The sequence below is a fragment of the Mugil cephalus genome, chromosome 7 (genome assembly GCF_022458985.1).
Source record: "Mugil cephalus isolate CIBA_MC_2020 chromosome 7, CIBA_Mcephalus_1.1, whole genome shotgun sequence".
Lineage (NCBI taxonomy): Eukaryota > Metazoa > Chordata > Actinopteri > Mugiliformes > Mugilidae > Mugil > Mugil cephalus.
In genome coordinates this window covers 8,338,960-8,353,890 of record NC_061776.1, presented here as the reverse complement: position 1 = coordinate 8,353,890, position 14,931 = coordinate 8,338,960, and the positions used below count along the sequence as shown (strand labels likewise).

Below are 14,931 nucleotides of genomic sequence, written 5' to 3'. Positions count from 1 at the left end.
TATTTAGGTTTTTGTTATTTACTTTTTCCTGTCGGTGGTCATAATGTTGTGGCTGACTAATCGCATTATTACATCTCTGTAGTAAACCTAGAAGTCTTACCTTCATTATCAAGACAGGAATTACAGAAATAAAAATTGTAACTAGTCAGACGTGCTCATTTTACTCTGGACATGTCACTTTTGACTCATTGTTGTTCTAATTATACGAGCCCCTAATTTTTCATTCGTGCTCCTTGTGACCGCGGTTTATCTCAGGTTTAAGTCAAGCTACAATCTCCTGAATTCATACCGCTGGTGCTGACAGTGAGAGCTGCCAGGGCCCAGCGGAGTCCCAGCATGTCTTTATGCTGCCAGCAGAGCCTCTGCAGACTGTGCTGCACCAACTGGCTGAGAGTCTGAGGCAAACCCTCCAGGTTCTCCTTCAACTACAAAAAGGAGATACAAACACAGAGCACGCTGCTATTTAACGTAACGTAAAATTATTTAAAAAAAATTTAAAAAGTCTGTGTTATCATTTCTGCAGCTCGGACCTTGTCAAAGGAGGCAAAGTTCCTCAGGTCTTCACAGGCCAAGTGCAGGTAGAGCGGACTCACTGCTCCCTTCTTCGTTATCAGAGTTTGAAGCTGGAGAAGAACAAACACAAACACAACACACACGGTTTATTAAGAGACAAAATAGAAAAGTGCACAAAAACACTGAGACGTCCACGGCGTAAAAAAGTGTCTCGTAAGAACCTGGTTGTTGAACGCAGAGTCGCTGAGTTTCTTCCCGAAGGTGTCGAGCTCCTTCTGGACGATCTCCTTTCGGTCGGGCATCGTCAGCTGCCCCAGAGCGAACAGGACGGCCCCCTTTTTCTTTGTCAGTGTTTGTAAGAGGGCGGCTTTGGACGTGAGACTCAACACCAAGCACACACCCTGTCGAGAAAAAGACGCACAAATCAGAAGCCAACACTTTAATCCTTTAACAAGCAGTAACTACTAAACTGGCTCTGGTCCGTGACTGTAGAGCAATATATCGCGACACTTTTTCTCCAGGGACGATATCGATTTCAACAGAAAAGGTCGTGTTTTGGGCCGATTGTGAACGACTTCCACCACATTTTCTGCACAAGCGCAATAAACAGGAAATAGATCATTGACATTAATACAGTTTTTGACTCAGTTTGTCCAATTAAACTAGTTTAAATTGCATTTAAAATTTCTCAGTGAACTATGTAGAATATTGCAATATCGCGATTAATGTATCGTATCGTGACTCGAGTATCGTGATACGTGTCTTTGCGACTGACCTGTGGAAGCAGCTGTGGGATCCAATCAGAGCACAGCTGACCTCTGCCATCCCACACGAGATCCGCCCCGTCGACGAGCAGCGCCAGAGGTTTGTTCTTCTTCACGCCGCTCAGCGTGGAGTGAAACTCCGACAGCAAATCTCTGAGTTTAGAGAGAGAGACGATGTTAAAGGCCCGTGAAAAGTCGCCATGTGGATGAAATGGTGTGAGAGTCGCTCACTTGTACGAGCGGGGGAGAGGCGAGTCCTCGTGTTCGTCGCTCGTGTTTCTCAGCCAGAGGACGAGGCACCGAAGGAGGTTTTCCACGGAGCGAGCGGGTTGGCTGGCGGACGTAGAGTAGCAGAGGACATCGCAGGTTAACTTCTTTCTGCTCTTGTGTCCGGTCCTGAGGGCGTCGGCCAGAGCGGCCTGTGATTGGAGAAGTAAACACAGACACTTTCTTTGAGGCTAAACTTAAATTCTTCTGACTTTTGGTCCACTTAAGATCAAAAAACATGTAAATCGGAGTTCACTCAGGGCAACTCTTTTAGCAGAGCAGCACAGAGCTGACACCACTCATCAATTAACTGATCGGCTGCAAACGGAAATATCAGAAATTCAGACTACATTTCTCATCTGTGGGATGAATTGCAGCAGTTATGACTCATCAGAGAATGGACATGTGTCTTCTGAGGGTGTCCTCTGATGTCTGCTAATAGGATGTTGTTAGTGGGGGGGGGTCTTTGGGTCCTATGGGTTGAGGGGAGGGGCCTCTGTGGATCACCCCACAGATAATTGATCAGTTTGGGATCTAGTGAATCTGGAGGCCAGGTCAACACTTTGTGTTGTTTTGTGAAAGTCTCGCCATCAAGGATTGTCATTGCTATGGGGCGGGGGTCCTGCTCTGGTCTAGGTGGGTGCTACATGTCTAATTTCAGGTCCAAAAGTTTCCCAGGAGAACATTTAATCGATCTATGAGATTTACTCCTCCTGTTAGTGGTCTTAATGTTGTGGCTGATCGTTGTAGGTGTATAAATTGATTGGTATTTTTTTTTTTCCAAAACATTTACCATGAAGACGGTTTTGCCCTCTCCAGGTCCTCCCTCCACCACCATCATCCCTCCCTTGAGCTGGGTCTGCTCCACCATCTCCACGGCACCAGACAGCAGCTTCGACCGCCCGAAGAACTGCCTCTGCAGCGCCTCCTGGTGGACCTCCTGCTCCGTCGCCTCCGACGCAGCCTCGGCCTCGCCGTCCTCCTGAAACACGGAGAAAATAATGAAGACGGACCAAAAAAAAAAAATGCTGCCGTGTTGAAGATTATTTAGTTTTCATTCCTCACTTCCACAAACAGCTTGACGACGGCCGCCCAGACGTCCTCCAGCACAGCTCTGCTGAAGCCCTCCAGGTTTTTAAGATGTGGTTTCCCTTCCACGACGCCTCCCCACTCACACGAGTAACTACGACAGAGTCAAAGACAGACAGAAAGCTCAGTACAACTCATGGGACACCAAGGATCGTCTGTATAGTGATTTAAATAAGATGTTTTAGTTTCACACTTTCATTTTGTTTAAAGCCCAGATGCCGGCAGAGCAGCATCACTCAAACAAGGTTATAATATAAATCAGAACAGAAAAATATAGAAAGAAAATAAATAAAGGACAAAAACAGATTTTATACATTTCCAAAACAAAATTGAACTTAATTTAATATAACAGACAGTCTAACGTCTAGCTAACTAACTTTAATATACTTAATCTAAGGTATATATAACTAACTAAAACACATTTAATCTTACTTATGTATAACTAACCAACCTAAATTTACTTAACCTAACTTAACATAACTTAAATACAACTAACTAACTTACTTAAATATACTTAACCTAACTTAAATATAACTAACTAACCTAAATATACTTGATCTAACTTAAATATAACTAACCAACCTAAATATACTTAATCTAACTTAAATATAACTAACTAAAACACGTTTAATCTTACTTAAATATAACTAACTAAAACACGTTTAATCTTACTTAAATATAACTAACTAACCAAAATATACTTAAGCTAACATAAATATAATCAGCTAATTTAAATATACTTAACATATCTTAAATATAACTAACTAGCCAACCTAAATATACTTAACCTCACTTAACATAACTTAAATACAACTAACTAACTTAAATGTTCTTAATCTAACTTAAATATAACTAACTTAAATGTACTTAATCTAACTTAAATATAACTAATTTAAATATACTTAATCTAACTTAAATATAACTAACTAACCTAAATATACTTAATCTAACTTAAATATAACTAACTAACCTAAATATACTTAATCTAACTTAAATATAACTAGCTAACTTAAACATACTTAATCTAACTTAAATATACTGTAACTAACTAACTAACTAACCTAAATATACGTAATCTAACTTAAATATACTTAATCTAACTTAAATATAACTAACTAGCTAACTAACTTAAATATTTTAAATCCTGTGGCAGTGAACCTTTGAGTTTCTACTAGTTACACACTCAGCCTCATTAAGTTCATTATGTTCACTAGTAAAAACACTCTTATTATAAAACAGTCCTGCACTAAACCCTCCCAGATAATGTTTATAATGTTCAGTTTATGTTAAAACAGCATCAAAAAGGTTGGTAATTTAACTGTACGATAACTGGGGAAGACGCATTTTGTGGTGCTATTAAACTGAAGTGTTTCTGTTATTTAGTGACTAAAATCGTCAAAAATAATGGGAACGTGCATCAGTACAACACAATTCAATAAACAGTTCCACAAACCACAGCCTCCAAAATGGAAACATGGCTGAATCACCTGCTCTCTAAGTTGTTTTAAACAAATGTTGAATATCACATCATTTCATTAGGAGAATATTTAGTGCACATTAAAGTGACTGTATATGAAATCCAGGTCTTCAAGAATCTTTTGAATTTCTAAGTTTCCAGTATATTTAATTATTTTCAGCAGTCTCCTTGTAAAAGCTTTTTTATTTGCTTTCTCCTGAACACGTATTTGTCTCTGGTGTTGGTAAGTATAATGTTCAATTCCCAAAACTATAAAACCTCAGTCGTGAAAGGCATCCTCTGAAGTTCTGTATCATTTCCTTTTACATCTTTCTATATCCCTTTTCTCTGAGTCGGGAGTGAAAAACACAGATTAAAGAGATAATACACTTAAAACAAGAAGTGTCCCGACTGTAAAGTGAACTATTCTAACACTTTACGCGCTTTTAGCACGGAGTTAATCGAGATGACTCACTTCTCAGTGACCTTAACGTCAGAGTCCAGGAGCCTCCTCTTCAGAGAGTTCATTTTAAACTCGGCGTCCTTTGATTCAGAAGCAAAATGTGACCTCCAGGCCACAGGAACCGATCTGCAGAACGCAAGGATTGAAAGGAAATACAGGATCAATGTGGATGATGTGATGGATTTCTGTCAACCAGTGAGGTTTTACTGGACTAGAAGCTAGTAATGTGAGTCTGGTAGTATTACAGCACTGAAACAAGCTTAATGGGATTAATAAGATGCGTACTTGGTGATGTTTGGATCTCTAAAGTAGAAGAACATTCGCTGGTCTGCCGTGTCGGGATAAAGAGCCTGGAACTGACTTATCTCCATCTCTGTGATGGACAGGCCGTCCGGGGCCGAGGCCAGCTGCACATAGAGAAGAACATAACTGTCTTTTCAACGACATGTTAAAAGATTTTGAGTTTAAAACAAACTTCAATATCTGTAACTATTCAACTAGTCAACCAGGTCACGGTACAAAGAAACCAAGTGGTTGAGGGGAGGATCCTCTGTGAATCATCCCACAGATACTTAATCAGTTTGGCATCTAGTGAATTTGGAGGACAGGTCAACACCTTAAGCTGCTCTTCGTGTTTTTTTAGTCGTTCCTAAGGTGGTTTTATGTGTGTGGGTGGGTGTCTGATCTCTGGTGTCTGACTTTTCCTGTCAGTGGTTTTAATGTTGTGGCTGATTGGTCTACAGCATCAGAGCAAACATCCCTTTTAACTTGGAGCAGAACATACATCTGAATATAAGCGGGATGCATTTGCAAAGTGTGAAATTCATATTGAAGACATTAATTAATTTTGTTTTTTCAATAAAGTAATTGCTAGTCTTAATTTGTCCACTAGAGGGCGCAACGTTTTAGACATAAGATGTAACTAAAATGAGTTTGACAGAGCTGATGCCTGTTACATGAGAGATGGATCATGAATAAAAAATGAATGGATAGAGCCAGTGTTAGTTATTTAGTGGTTATAGAGAGTTCTCATAAAGTGTTATTGAGATAAACAAGGGCACAGGGGCATTGTTAATAATAATAGACTCATTCCTATTTATTAATTCATTTATTGTTTTATCTAAAGTCTTACCCAGCTGTGCTGCGGCAGGTCAGGGAGGACGGGTCTGGGGGGCACCTGCCCGTACCTCTCGCCCAGGATCCCCACCAGCATCTGGCTGCGACACACCTCCGTCAGGCACAGCTGGGCGGCGCGCTCCGACTCCTCCTCCGTCAGGCCCCAGCGCAGCTCCACCTCCTGCAGGTAGAGGCAGTGCGCCGCGGCCCGGCGCCGGAGCTCCGGGAAGACGCTCCGCACCAAGACGTCCCGCTCGGAGTGCATGTCCCGGAAGGTGGAGGAGACGAATATCCGCGCGCCTCGCCACCTGACGTCAGAGGGAACGATGAGACACCGAAAAATTTTAAAAAAAAAAGGAAGAATTAAGTTTTTCAATAAAAGACACAAATGAGAGGCTGATGCTTTTGACCTGAGGAGAAAATGGGAAACTGTCAAAGATTAAAAAATAAAAATCACCTTAACTTTGGACTAGCGGGGATTGACACGACGTTGTTTGTGCTCCGGGAGCCTTTAGCGCCCTCTGGTGGTGGGATGCTGTACAGCTTGTCCATGTTCTCCACGTGTTCCAGCAGCCGTGAAGATCCTCGCTCCGCCACAAACCTGGTCACATACAAGTACAAGAAACACATTAATTAGCTTTCACATCGAGAGCGGATCACGGTCACGTTTGTAGGGTAACATGCCAGCTGCTAATTTAGCTGTAGTCTCTGTATTTTCAACATTTTGGTCGAGCTATGGCGACTATTTTTTACATTTATAGGATAAAACATATTTTTTTTTTTTACCTCAACAGTTGCTCACTGAAGCCTGTCAGCTGCACACAGTTCCTGTCACGGTTGTCGTCATGGTCACTGTAATGATTACGGTAAAGACAACGGTTCAGGCCTTCGGGATCAATTTGAAATGAGCAGAGAAACCGAAATCAGACAAAAAAAAAAACTAAAAATATTACCTCTCTTCCAAAAAGATTTGAACCTCCAGAGCTTTGGTGTTTATTTTGTTCCTGTAGCTCTTGACGATCCACTCAGATGGGAACCAGTTACAAGACACGCTGATGATGTTGTTTACCTGAGACACAGAAGTAAATAAACTTAATTCATATTGTCATTTAGAGTTAAATAGGAAGACAAGGGGAATCACAGCGGAGCTACTGAGCTGTTTCTGAACTGTTTTTATTATAAGACGGTCCATCATATTTTAAGCTGACATCTCTGTGTCCGTTTTCAAATCGTTGCTTGTTTACACATGCAGTGAATGCAACATTAAAGTGAATATCAAGGCGTCGAAGTCTGACTGTGGCGTCGCCTCACGGTCTAAAAAGACTAACCTTATTTTTCTTGGTTAATATTTTGGCAAGGTCATTGCAGTTATCCTCATCGGACTGCTCACAAAAGGCCTGTGAAAGAGAAGGTTTCGTTAATTAAATGAGGACACGCACACGTCATCTGTGACTACAGCTGAAGTTGTGTCCAGCCTGATTTTCTTCAAGGATACAAAGGAGTCAAATTACAAAAACAAACGTGTTACACGTCAAGGAAACATCCCGACCTCCATTTGCTTGATCACACTTCTGACATTCTCCAAAAGGACGTCAGACTTCAGCACGACTTCTTCGCAGTTGTTGTCGTTGGTTAAGAAGAGCTGACAGTCCTCTGCACTGCTTCTGATCATCAGTGAGAGCAAAGCCGCCACCTCTTTCTTCTGCGATGTTAAATTAAAAAAAGGGAAAAGAAGTTAGTTTATTCTGTTTTTCCTCTGTGCTGTTGATAATCAGAAAACTTACAGTGGGAGTGAGTTTGTCATCCTGGTTCTTCTTCTTTCTTTTTCTGCTTTTTGTCTCTTCTTCTGGTTCCTCCGTCGTCTCCTTTGTCTTTTGCTCCGGGTCCGGAGGGAGGCAAAAGTCAAACTTCTGGTCCCACGTGTCGTCGTAGTACGTGTTGACGGGGATCAGGAGGACGGTGCGTCCGGGCAGCGGGGGCACGTTGTAGCGGCAGGAGATCTGAACGGCCGTCTCCAGAGCCTGGCGGTAACGGTCCAACAGGGCGACGGTGAACAACTTCTGACTGGACGTGGTGAGAGCAAGAATTATTAGACCATTATAAAAAAAAAAAACTTAACAAACACATATTTGTTGCATCTGAGCTTAAAAAAAAAACAAAAAAAAAACTGCTGTCGTATTAAAAATATAACTTCTAATGTTTGTTCGAGTCCATCTGTACAAAGGGTTATGCACATGATGTCATAGCGAGCAGACGTCTCCATGGTTACGGCAAAAAGTGACAGTTGAACGTGAAGATTAGCAGCATTAGCTTGAATCACAGGCTTTATTAGCGTCTAAACTGTAAAATTAATTTTAAAAAATGGGGAAGAGCTGTTGTGTGATTGAGTGAACCAACAGATTTGAAAAGTAAATGGATCCCTGCATTAAAAAGAAACAGCTGGAATCCAGACAAAGAAACCTGATGTTTGTGGAGTTGTTTGCTTTGGCGTAGTTACGGCCGACAGTAACTATAAATAAGAATAAAACAATAAACTGAATATCTGTGATCATTCCTCTTCATTCTTTTAACTTCCGGTCAGACGCTACAGCATTGTGTAGCTAACGTCACTTCTCAGTAAAGCTCTTAGCATTAGCATCTTTTATTTAGCTACATTTATCATAACTGAAATGAACTAAAACTAACTGAAACTGAGGCTAATCCACTTTTCTAAATCCATACTAGTTCATATGGATCATTGTCGAGTCTAATTATCCTTAATTTGATCTGATAATCCACATTTTTTCTCGGCCTCGCTCTATTTACTGATACATTTCACCATGTTTTTGCCACTCAGGGGGGCGTGGCCTCAGGGGGCAGTGACTTCAACGCAAACCATCAATTAACCATCCGCTGCCTAGTACAGCACATAAAACAATGCACATGTATGTGCACAATGAAGAAAACACAAAAAAAACAAGTCCTCGTACTTGGCCTTTAGCAGCTGGGTCTTCCTGGCGTGGTACAGCCGGCAGACGAACGGGACGCGCAGCGTCAGCCTCGTCCTGCTCTTCGAAGTGTTCTCCCACTCAACAAAACTGTAGCGCTTGCTTTTGGGAACCTTCTTCAGGATGTCCACCAGGATGTCTTTGGCCTTGGGCATCGCCTGCTGGGAGGCGGAGGCTGAAGGACAAAGACGTGACATATTTAATAAATACCTGGCTGAGTGTTTGAAACCACCCAATCACCCATAACATTATGACCACTGACGGGAGAAGTAAATGACATCGTGGACCATCGTGGGACGATTCAGTGTTCTGGATGTTACTGACATGTAGCACACACTTAGACCAGACCAGGCACACCCACTTCATAGTAATCACCCTCAGACAAAAACAGTTTAGGACCAACAAAAAAAACAAAAAAACATAAAGAACAGCCTAAGATGTTGACCTGTCACAATTATCAGGGACGTGATATAAGTATCGATCGGTGGTTAATGTATCCTTCTGTATGTTTTTATTTTTCTTTATTATGTACTAGGGTACTTTCAATGTACGGGACATTTACATTAATGTATAAGTTCCTTAAAATATTTACGTGCTTTTACTCGAGTGTTTTTAACACCACTGTGTTATCTGGATCTGACCACTTCTCGTTTTTATTGAAAATTGAACTCGGCGTTTCTCACCGACAGCGTGGAGCTCCATGACGACCTTGTAGGCGGCGAGGAACCTCAAAGGAAACTGCCGGCTCTGAATGACGGCTTTCTGCAAACGCATCGAAGGCAGAACGTTAATCTTAAAGAATTTAACGGTTTGCTTCGTTGAGGTTTGTACCTCGCACCTGGTTGGTGAGTCTGCTGAGGATCCTCCTGTGATGGGCCTCGCTGACGCCCGTAGTGATCACGTTCCTCAGGTTCCTCAGCATGGCCATGAACGGCAGAGACTTGCCGTCTGCACAGAAAACACGTCACCACCTGTTTAGCTTTTAGCTGAATGTCGAGTGCATGTCGCTCAAGCTGCAGATTTCAGCTTCTCCACGCACCTATGAGCTTCTCCCAGGTGGCGGCCTTGTTGCCCTCCAGACTGAGCAGCCGTTCCCACGTCTGCGGCTCTTTGAGCCTCATTCGCTGCCCGGCTCTGTCCCGGTCCCAGGCGCCTTTTATCCCGCTGCGTGTGAAGGCCTTCATGTCAGCGGGATACCTGGAGGAGAAACAACCACGAAACATTTTAAAATCTCCTGCTTCTCCTTTTTTTTTTTGTTTGTTTTAGATATAGACTACTGGTCAAAAGATTTAGAACAGCATCAGTATCCGCTGGTCTAGTTGGTCAGAGCTTCATCCTACAGCAAGATAATGACTCAAAACTTTAGTCCAAGCTACATCAGAAGTACCTCAGGATAAAAAGAAGATGGAAAGCTTGAAAACATGGAGTGGACGGCCGCCCAAACGGATGGAGAGATTAAGTAGGAACTCCCTACCTATTATACGTGCTCTATATTAAACTCAGCCTAGTGCCATTTATAAATATACCTTGTTATCATAATAATACACGGGTTCAAATATGATTTTTTTTATTTATTTAAAACATGTGCAACAGTAGGATGGCCATGCAACTTACATACACAAACATACCTTCATAAACACGGGATTTTACCTGGGAACTGAATATGTTCTCTTTAAATTTGAGGGGGAAAATAATATATATATATATATATATATAAAATGTCTGAGCAACCAAAGATTTAACGACCCCCCTATAGTACCTCAGCGGACCCCCTGTTGAAGACCCAGTCTCTAGATTTAACCCCATAGTGCTGGTTTGTGAGGAACTGGACAGAAGAGTGAACCTACAAGTGACTCACATTTCTGGGAACTTCTGCAACTAAACTGGGAAGAAAAATATTTGATTTCCATATTAAAAAAAAGAAAGAATGACACGAGTCTGTCGACATGTTAAATCAGATGAAGTTTAAAGTATATTTTGGGTTATAGATCTTTTTTTTACTTTAGTTGTTTATTTGGTCTGTGCTTTCATTTCAGACATTAGAAAAGAAAAGAAAAGAAAAGAAAAGAAAAGAAAAGAAAAGAAAAGAAAAGAAAAGAAAAGAAAAGAAAGAAATATTGGAGTGTTGTAAAACTGTGTAAATCAATCAGGGTGCACAAAGTTGGTAACAAAGATATTTTTTATTGTTTATTTTAGGTGCTGTTAATACACATTATGTGAAAAACACAAAGCAGCTGAAACAAAACCACATGAGCAGAAAAGTTTCTCTTTTTTTTCCCTCCAATGGCAAATTCTGCTTCCAATCTTTTCAAGATGCTTCTCTCAACAAGATCAAAGTTATTTTTTGGCAGTTTCTGATACAGAGAATCCTCTTCTCTCACCAAAGGCAGTTTACAAAGTAGATGCAGCATATTTTTTAAGCATGCAGTGCCTTTGGGATTATTCTGGTGCACGTTCTGGACAGTATTTGTCATTGTGTTGGTTGCAATGCTGCAATAATAATAATAATAATAATAAACATTTCCGTAAAGCATGTATATTAATATCCCGTGTATATTATTAGAATAATTCACACCTCCTGAATGTTGCCGTCATGTTGGTGTGCGTCTGGTGCATCACTTATTGTTACACCAGGTTTGAAAATAGTTGTACAAAAATGCGTGATGCATTTCCTACATTTTAATAATAAACAGCTTTGTCTAAATTTGTACATAAGCTTTTGAAATTTACACTTTAGATTTCCATTCCAAGTTATAAAAATGGTTCGTTAAACATGTTTGTGGTTTTCACAGTGAAAAATCCAACTTTTTCCTAGTCGGATTTTATGGTTTTAATGTGGTTTTGCGTCCAGTGTGTTAATAAACTTTGAAAATAATTGTAAATTGACACAGGTGAGGTTGTGCTGAAAAGAATGACACCAAATAAGGCAACGTAAACCGTTTTTAATATGAAATAGGTAAAAACAAAAGTAGTCAAAATTATGCTCTTTAGTAGTTTAGTTTATTTATATTAGTTCATTACTCAGTGTTGCATGTTACATCAGATCATACGTGTGAATATAAAACAGCGCAGGAGTAATGTAACATGCTCATGACTGCATTATTTCCATAAACATCCTCATAGGTTTATATGGAGAGGACGATGAATCAAAATGTAGTAAACTTCATTAGACACGTTGCAGTGATTGTTAATTTATTTACTTGTTCTGTGTGATAACAACTAAATTCTTCTTCACCTTTCGTCTATTCCCTTTATTCCCACAGCGAATCGTCTGCTTCCGTCCCGCCCTATCCTCTGTATCCTCTTCCCTCACACCAACTACCTTCATTTTCCTCCTTCCTCTAGACCAGGGGTTCTCAACGGGAGGTCCGTGGACCCCTCGGGGTCCGTGGTGTAATTGGGGTCAAAAAGGGGTCAATGAAAATAGAATATGCTTTGAAAATGTATAGAAATAGGATAATTTTACTGAAATGTGGCTGAGACCTTTATCTACCTAAACTACAGAGGATAACAGCACTTTATTATTTTTTATGTAGAGATCTCACTCCCAGTTGCATTGTTCAAAGTTTCTGCATGACGCTGTTAATACAAACTAAACATGATCTGCATCCGTTTCAAATGATGAGGCGCGTACTGTTTCGGTGCGTGTAAACTATTCATTTCTTTGTTTTGGGAAACTCATTAACGTGCATGTTCAGGTCAGCATTTGAACTTAAGCTAATGTTACAAACAAAGAAGAAGATGAGGACTCCCGACCCTGTCCAGAGGGGGTCATGGGGGGTCCTATCCTCAGGGTGGATCAAGAATGTGCAAAAGGTTGAGAACCGCTGCTCTAGACCTCCTCCCTGGCAGTTCTAACCCCTGGGAAACTCATTAACGTGCTTGTTCAGGTCAGCATTTGAAATTAAGCTAATGTTGCAAACAAAGAAGAAGATGAGGACTCCCGACCCCGTCCAGAGTGGGTCATGTATCCACTCTCCCTCCTCTGAATCCTCTCTAACTTTATCTCAGCTGTAACGTACTCGCTCCTGATCCATATCCTGGTCACCCCCAGAGAAAACCTCGACATCTCCGGCTCTGCAACCTCCAGCTTTTCCTCCTGCTTTTTCCCTGATAACAACTAAATTCAGCGCGTACTTACTTTTTCCCCAGAATGGCCATGACGTGTTCAGCCGGCTCCTTAATGTGAAACCTCTTGATCATCTTCTTCACACTGAACTCGCTCTGCTTCTTGTCCACCACCTCTTTGCTTTTCTCCGGCTGCAACTGCACACACAAGGAAACAGCGTTTAAACAGCAGTGTGATGCTACGCGCACAGAAAAACAAAGAAAACACTGAGTTAAATGTAAAATATAAAAGAAAATTTAAGTATTTAAACAAAGTCTTCAGTCTATTTACATAAATAGCTTGATGTTTAGTCTGTGGTGCAATCTGTTTAAACAGACATGATGCAAATGAAAACAAGACAATAAAACAATCAAAAAGCTTATGAGGTAAATTTGTAACGTAATTAAAAACTAGAATAAATAAATAAACTAAATAAACAACTCAATGAATCTTGAGGAGTCCCCACATTTTAATCAGCGTGTTTCATTCCAGTTGTAATCTGGCTTTAATTTTCTCCTTGGTATAATTCTGTTTTACTTTCGTCCCATTGTGTGACGCTGGGGTTGAAGCCAAAACAATCAGTTTTTATTTGCCGTTACAAGAATATAACGGCGACTCGAGTCCTCAAACATCCTGAAACCCTCCGGTATCACTTACAAACTTCTTGAGGACAACTTTCTCCGATCGGATCATGTTCGCCCACGTTGCCAGCTGGTCATTGGTCACCGGTTTCTGGAAGTCACGGACAAAAGGATTCAGAGCAAACGTCGACAGGCATCAAGATATGATATGTGGGTCATGTGTGCAGTGAGCGGTAATTTCCGAGAAGTGAGTCAACAGCACTCAAACAGAAACCGCATGAAGTCTGGTGTGTTTTATCAGAAGACAACGCACAGAGCAAAACGTGTACCTTCTTGTTGCGGCTGTGTTTGCAGCGGTGCTTGCGTGTGTTGTACTTCGCCAGCTGATACTCGCTGAACTGCTTGAATTTGTCGGCCATGGCCTTCTTCAGGCACATCGGCAGGGAGCGGCTGAAGCACTGGGGGGGGGGACAGGCAGGTCTGGTGGTTAGGGCAGAACTGAAACCTCTTACCGTGACCGCGCCGTACGGTAAACGCTCCCCGACGCTTACCGTGCTGTAGATTCTGACGACTTCCAGCCAGTCGGACGGCAGCTGCACGGCGGCGCAGAAGTACCTGCGGACGTGGGGTTTGGTGGTGGGCAGGTTGGCGGCCAGAGCCAGCAAGAAGTTCGCCGTGATGCGGATGTTCAGCTTCTGACGAGTGTAAAGCGCCACCTGCGCGTGAAAAACATACGAACGTTAGAATAACGTGTGGAGTTTGGCTGATTTGTTTGCACCAATAAAAAACAGGCCAGTGGTGGAGGCTCACTGCTTCATGTGTGCGTCTTGTGAGTGGGTTGAATGCAGAGAATGAATGATAAACCCAGCGTGGGATCACATAAGGTTCGCGATGTATTTCATTTACACCTGAATGCCTGTTCTGAGAATGTAATCCTCTGGCTCGTATCTTTGCAGAGTTAACCTTTCCACATTCCTCTGGGTCGTATGCAGAACAGTAGCATCTTTTTGAACCAATCCGAGCTCTGCACACGAGTCGTGTTTGACGAAATGCTTCACGCAATGTGTCATTTTCTTCTGATTTCATTGATAAAAGTCATTATAGGATTTTCAAAACAAATTCAGTTGAACCCGACAACTTCTTATTTTTTTTGACTGTGCGCCAACTTTCATTCTTCAAGAACAGAAACCACTCAGAGTGATTCTGACTTTTGTGATAGAAACTTCAGAGTTTTGGTTTTCAAAAGAGACCGAGACCATGTATGAGCACCATTCAATTTCCTTTGGGTATATCCTAAATAGGAGTTTGTTTGTTTAGTTTTTTTTAAATAAAATAAAATAAAAAAGTCTGGGATGATAAGAGGTTAAGGGACACGAGGTTAAGGGGCGGATGTGGTTGTGGTGGTAGAGCTGGTTGTTCACTAAACCCGGGGTTGGTTTGAAGTTCAAAGGGTGAGTGAGAAACAACGTAAAGAGCTTTGACTTCTATTTACAACGTGCTAAAAGACATGTGGGAAAAACAAGTACTTAATTGCTTGAAAACGGAAAAACTGGAAGCTAAAAAGTAAGTCCTTTGGCAGCTTTTTTT

The 14,931-nt window shown here is 41.4% G+C and overlaps 1 protein-coding gene across 3 annotated transcripts in view; it reads right to left on the bottom strand.

Moving 5' to 3' along the window:
* Nucleotides 1–14,931, bottom strand: part of tep1 (telomerase-associated protein 1) — a 35,698-nt gene that overhangs the window by 18,550 nt on the left and 2,217 nt on the right. For all 3 annotated transcript variants that reach the window (XM_047590243.1, XM_047590245.1, XM_047590244.1), the window contains exons 5-28: nucleotides 13,896–14,060; nucleotides 13,674–13,802; nucleotides 13,421–13,495; nucleotides 12,797–12,921; nucleotides 9,695–9,852; nucleotides 9,494–9,603; nucleotides 9,339–9,417; nucleotides 8,638–8,830; nucleotides 7,453–7,732; nucleotides 7,218–7,370; nucleotides 6,997–7,065; nucleotides 6,622–6,737; nucleotides 6,455–6,520; nucleotides 6,126–6,269; nucleotides 5,685–5,976; nucleotides 4,838–4,959; nucleotides 4,565–4,678; nucleotides 2,610–2,727; nucleotides 2,338–2,526; nucleotides 1,509–1,696; nucleotides 1,289–1,430; nucleotides 735–914; nucleotides 531–623; nucleotides 290–425 (exon numbers count right to left, since the gene is read on the bottom strand). In XM_047590243.1, coding sequence (XP_047446199.1) covers nucleotides 290–425; nucleotides 531–623; nucleotides 735–914; nucleotides 1,289–1,430; nucleotides 1,509–1,696; nucleotides 2,338–2,526; nucleotides 2,610–2,727; nucleotides 4,565–4,678; nucleotides 4,838–4,959; nucleotides 5,685–5,976; nucleotides 6,126–6,269; nucleotides 6,455–6,520; nucleotides 6,622–6,737; nucleotides 6,997–7,065; nucleotides 7,218–7,370; nucleotides 7,453–7,732; nucleotides 8,638–8,830; nucleotides 9,339–9,417; nucleotides 9,494–9,603; nucleotides 9,695–9,852; nucleotides 12,797–12,921; nucleotides 13,421–13,495; nucleotides 13,674–13,802; nucleotides 13,896–14,060 — 3,436 coding nt within the window. The remainder of the gene's footprint in view (nucleotides 1–289; nucleotides 426–530; nucleotides 624–734; nucleotides 915–1,288; nucleotides 1,431–1,508; nucleotides 1,697–2,337; nucleotides 2,527–2,609; nucleotides 2,728–4,564; nucleotides 4,679–4,837; nucleotides 4,960–5,684; nucleotides 5,977–6,125; nucleotides 6,270–6,454; nucleotides 6,521–6,621; nucleotides 6,738–6,996; nucleotides 7,066–7,217; nucleotides 7,371–7,452; nucleotides 7,733–8,637; nucleotides 8,831–9,338; nucleotides 9,418–9,493; nucleotides 9,604–9,694; nucleotides 9,853–12,796; nucleotides 12,922–13,420; nucleotides 13,496–13,673; nucleotides 13,803–13,895; nucleotides 14,061–14,931) is intronic.